The 5,868-nt window shown below is 30.4% G+C and overlaps 1 protein-coding gene across 1 annotated transcript; it reads right to left on the bottom strand.

The window, feature by feature from the left end:
- Nucleotides 1-738: 738 nt before the first annotated feature.
- On the bottom strand, nt 739-3,849 carry Bm7937 (Uncharacterized protein; the record flags this gene model as incomplete). The annotated part of the gene is made up of 7 exons (XM_001893116.2): nt 739-1,079; nt 1,232-1,344; nt 2,138-2,303; nt 2,784-2,936; nt 3,060-3,144; nt 3,513-3,628; nt 3,696-3,849. 7 exons carry the CDS (start codon nt 3,847-3,849, stop codon nt 739-741), a joined length of 1,128 nt encoding a protein of 375 aa, XP_001893151.1.
- Between the last annotated feature and the right edge of the window lie 2,019 nt (nt 3,850-5,868).

Raw genomic sequence — 5,868 nt, 5'->3', positions numbered from 1 at the left:
CATTCTGAAATGGGCGCATCATATTCAACTTTCATCAATGATAACTCAATTTGATATGCAATGATTCAGTTTTCATTAATATCTCAATGGTTCTGGTTATGCTACAGTTGTGATGCTAAGCTTTTTTTAGTATATTTTTTTAGTAAACGTCTATTAACGGTGACATATTAATTGTCATTCTTCAGATTAGATAGATAAAGATCGCTGACATCTATGATTAATCTATATATTAATAAGAATAAATGAAGGAAGTAAATGATAAAAAAAAAAAATTCCAAAGAAGTTATGCATTACAATTTGAAACGAAGTGAAAATGAAATCAAAAAACCTTAGAATACCGAACTTCTTCCGCTTTCTTCCACAACTCCAATTTTTCAGGAATGCTAAATTATTCTTCACATTACAGCACCTGATATATTTTCAAACAAACGAGTAAAATATTACGGAATGTTGCTATCCGAAAACATTTCATCAAAGAATTAGCACATATAGCATTGAGAATGCAATCACATTTCCATATATATACAAAGCAGATGTTATGTGTAAGAATTAAATATTTCTAATGATGTTGGCATTGAAGCTACTACACTTTGCGAAGTAGATGTTATGCTTACCAATCCATACGCTCTATGTATCTGCAATTATAAGCTGACCAGGAACGAAGGACTAGAAAAGAACATAGCATTGATGGACCTATAAAAACTATAAACCAAAAGTACGATAGCAGTAACAGTCACATCAGAAACCAGTATCATCCATCAACTGATTCGTCCGCCTGAATGCAAATTTCATGATATCACGTTGTAAAATTGTTTGCTTTTCGGGTGTTAGCATAAAAAAGCAGGACTGAAGCTGCTGGTAAAACTGCTCTTCTGTAGGTACTGCAGCATTGACGATGGAAGAATCTCTTGTTTTTGGTAGTTTTGACGGTTGCGATGATTGCAATGACTGCATTGGTTGTGACATTTCAACCGGTGGCTCATTTCCTTGACTTTGCAATTGATGCGCCAGTAAAGCAATAGTATCAATCACCTTCGAAGTATTAACATCATTTTCCATAGAAATTTCTTTACGAACATCTAAAAAACCCGTATGAAATAAATAAATAACAAGGTGAAAAAAGAATCTAATTAAGTCTAATAATTCCAGAACCTGTTCCTGGATAATGAAACCGTCAGCAGTAATAATTTATAGACATTTGATAAAAAAAGCAGTAAAATAACAAAACTACCTCCAGATTTTCGGATGTTATCAACAATGTCTTTCCTGGAAACTCCTGGCTCTGGGGCAGGGCTATTGCTACATGACTTTCCACCTTCTGGTTCGGATATGAAAAAACTGTCACTGAAAATAAGTAGAACAAACATATTACAAAAAAAAAAAAAAAAACTCGACAATTACATCAACGATTTTATATCGCTTGTCTTTCCAATAAAAATAAAATAACCAACTTGAAATCGAAAATTTGGGAAAACCAAAAGTTGCTCATCCACATCCGAAAATTCTAAAATCGTCTACTTGTATAGCTCGCTCAATTCCACCGAATTAATTACTGTATGCTTATATAAATATAATACTCTTGGATCCGCTTGCTTATCTAGATATTCATGTATTTGAATTTAATTTGAATCACTATATTCAAGCCTAATCAGATATTTACATGAACTTGATAATCAAACATTTATTTATGTCAGGAAATATTTGAATAAGTTTAGATGGCATCGGTACGTTAAATTTCCTGAGTACTTTGACTGATGTATTTAGCTGCAAGCATACTGAGCTATTCACGTTTTTCTTGCAAAAATATAATTTCGAAATTATTAAATAATGTTCATGATAAACGGATTATTTATTTAATTCAAATATCATAGATGAAAAGTAAATCTTTCTTTTAATTGCTTGAAAAAGAATACCATGACTAAAATTATAATTTTCCTAAGAAATTTAAAAATCTTGTCTATTCATGAAGAAAAAGTACAAAATACTAAAAGATTCAACGAATCTTTAAACGGAAAATCTCGTCATAATCAATGCTTAATCATGCAATCATAGAGTTAGGTCTTAATTCTTTCTCAGATCACTCTTACAACGCAACACAGATTCGATGCCCTTTGTAACAACAGTATAACAAACACACCGAGCAAATTCCTCTTCCATGATGCCATCCAGAAATTTCATTGCAACAAAATATCGTCGATATTTACAATTGCGCGTCGTTCTTGCACCAGGATTCTGCTTTTGCTGTCGTTTCTCATTTGCATAGGATCGTCGCAGTTGAAGCCATATTTTCCGACATGTTTCTTCTATAACGAAAAACTTCGTCAACGATAGTCCTCTTGAATCCTCAAATTTGGAGAGTGAATTGTAAACTTGAGGTGCTTTAATCAAATATTTATCCATATTCAACTATCTTCAATTTTCTCACCTCAAGCACCATATGTTTTTATGTAAACAATTCTTTGGAAAACGATTTGAGAAGTAATGATTTTTAATTGCATGATACATGATTTATGGCTTGAACATTTATGATAGAAATTTCTGTTAAATTACTAAATGTATTAAATATATTTATTCAAGCCTATAACAACCCACCTTGTAAATCCTCAAATAGATATTAATCAGATATTAATGTTTCATCTGAACACTATGAGTTCTAATAATGAGGAAAATCGCATAAAGTTGGGTATAAATGGACAAATTTAGAATGACGGTCAAAATAAGGAAGTCAGAATTGGAGAAAAAACAAGGAAGAATATATGTATTTTCAAATTAAAATTCAGTACCGTCAACTTGCTTCAAATCATTTGACATCTCTGCAGCAATGCTCTCCCAAGCTTGCTTCTTTTTATTTGTTCGTGTGTGATATTCTTCAAAGCTACCATCCCAAAGTATTTCATTACGTCGAACCAAATCTATGAAACATTCCATTTCAGGACCTACAAATTAATTAATTGAGCGCTTAAGCTGGGAAATCAAGAAGGAAATATAACTAAAAAAGCTTCATTTAAAAAAAACATGTTTATAAAATAACATTTCAATAAGAAGAAAATCAGAGAAACCTTTGAAAACAAGCACATGTCGTAAATTAGTTGATTTAGTAGATGTGGGACCCTTTTCACCAAAATCAGTTAAAATAGTCCCATCCTGAAAGAACAAACCAATTTTCCTCCGAAATACTATACCTAATTTTTATATCATTTATTGAAATTTATTCCTTTCAACCATATGATGTAAATTTTCGATTTGTTCAAGTTTTAATACAATAATATATATTCCTGGAATGAAGATACACGCATGTTCATCTAGCAACATCAATTCAATCATTTTCCGGATGCATATGCAACAGCATTTCAAAAGCCCAGTCACACATAATGAAATGATTGTGGTTTCATTAAAATTGTTTACAAATTTCCACGCATTTCATCAATACATGCTATCCAAATACACCATACGAAATGCACACACATGTTATGTAAGTAAACAAACAGATACAATACAACTGTAATCTATACCTCACAGTTCACTGTTACAGAATGACTTGTGGACGGTTCCATAGTGAGAAGTATATTATTAACACAAATTTCGGATAAATCTTCTTCATTACCATCTTCAATTTTAATTTTGCAACCTGAAAAAAGAAGCACATATCTAATCATTACCTATCTATCTATAATTAAAAGAAATAATAAACTAACGTTTAAGCTGCTCATCACAATTAATTTGTCCAGCAATTTCATCGATCGCTCGTTTCAAGGTTAATCGTCTTTCCATTTTCGACTTCTCTTCCATTTCTTCTTCTTGTTTAATCTCTTTTGGTCCTATGATTTGTCTGTCACTGATATCACTCATCACTCGTTTACTTTACAATACTGAATTAGAATTAGAGTGATAATTTGAAAAAGAAAAGAAAACAAACACTCGTCTCGCAATATCGAAAAATAATGTGAGTAATGGAAAGCAAAATTAACAACCATCACAATTCTTCAATTTAGTCCAAATAATATCTCGCACCAATTTTCAGAAAACAATTCATGGTATATTGATGACAAGATCTAATAATTTAAACTATTAATAATTTTAACTTCCATTTTACGCATAACATTCATAGCTTTCGGTATAATTGCATTTTCAGCATCAAACTTAACATTCCATTATTCTTTAATTTATTAAATTTTACAAAACATTTCGAAAAATTTTTTAAAAGAAAATAATCACTTCATACTTGTTTAAAATAATGCCAAAAATCATTTCAAAATTAGCTGATTACTGACTACTGTTACTGCTACTGTTGTTATTGTTGTTGTTGCTGGTAGTACCAGTGATGATAGTAGTAGTGGTGGTGTGCTGCTGCTGCTGCTGCTGCTGTGCACCGATGATGATGAATGAATGAAATATAAACGAAACTAAACTATTTATTTGCATCAGCATTTCCACACTCATATTCCTTATTTCTTGTTAACTGCGATAGCAAGCAAGTAAACAACATCAGTGTGCAATACCAACAACAACAAAACAAATGTCTAGCAAATCAATAAGATAGAATGAAGTTAATATTATAATATATTGAAGAGAAATCCGACACAATACTCACAATCAACATCGATCATCATCATCCCTCGTTTCTCTTACACTATCTTTCATACTATCTCTCCTTTAAACACTACTTTATCCTCCTCTTCATATATATTTTATCTATATATGTATGCTTTATTACTAAACAAATAAGAGGATTTACACTTTACATTACTAATTTTGATTGTTAAATTTTTCATTGATTCATTGTATATTTTATTTCTTTTACTCACTATCATTTCACTATTATTATCCAAACAAATATTCTCTTCTATTTCTCATCTTCTATCATATTGCCATAAATTCCATATTTAAAGTACTAAATTGTTGACATTGCTAATTAAACATTATCAGCGTCATCGTCATTACTATTTACTATTACGATATTTAATATTACTACTACTACCAACATCACCTATATTGCTAATTAAACATCATTATTATGATTACCACTACTATTATCACTATCATTACAACAACTATTACCATTACTATCAGCAGCACCACAGTACTGCTACTGCAATCACTAAACAATCATTAATGATCAACATTTGTTGACATTTCATCTAACAACAAATTATTCTCCGAACAAACGAAAAAAATCGATTAATTTTGAAAATGAAGGGGGTACTAATTTCCATCTACTAAAATTCATTTTTCATCTCAGCTGGCAAACTTTGCTAACACTGCTATAGAATCTTCTTAAAAGCTCTTATAAACCTATATCATTACTTACTAAGTTCTACATCATTATTAATTAAGAGAATAAAAATGAACTTTCTGTACTCTCAATTTGTTGCTCATTCAATAATCTAAACAAACGTATCAGTTGGAAAGATGATAAACTACTGCTTGAAGTTGCTGTTGTATAAATGACAGAAAACCTCGTTTTCTCAAAAAAATAAATAAATAATTAAATAAATAATAATAATAAATAAAATGAAGAGATTTTAACAAATCCTTGCCTTCTTTTTGTTCGAAAGGTTTGCAAAAACTCTTAGGTTGACAGTTCAACTGCGATACCATTTCAGAGTTAGCAAAAACAGGATTTTTTAAACGATAATCATTCCTATTAATATAGGAAAAATATTATTTGTCATTTAGAAGTACAGAACAAGTATCGTTTGGAATAATTTATTACAATAATTGCTCTTCCTGACATTGTGTACAGAAAATAAATAAAAATAACAAAGTAGATGCATGAAAGAAACAATTGTTCAAATGCTTCAAACGCAAACAAACAAAATATTAGTTTTGGTAAACAACGTGAACGGAGTTGGAATTTTAGAACTCCTT

Source organism: Brugia malayi (assembly GCF_000002995.4).
Source record: "Brugia malayi strain FR3 genome assembly, contig: Bm_v4_Chr1_scaffold_001, whole genome shotgun sequence".
In the NCBI taxonomy this organism is placed as follows: domain Eukaryota; kingdom Metazoa; phylum Nematoda; class Chromadorea; order Rhabditida; family Onchocercidae; genus Brugia; species Brugia malayi.
Note: the sequence above shows the minus strand (reverse complement) of the source record. Positions and strands in the feature narration are given on the sequence as shown.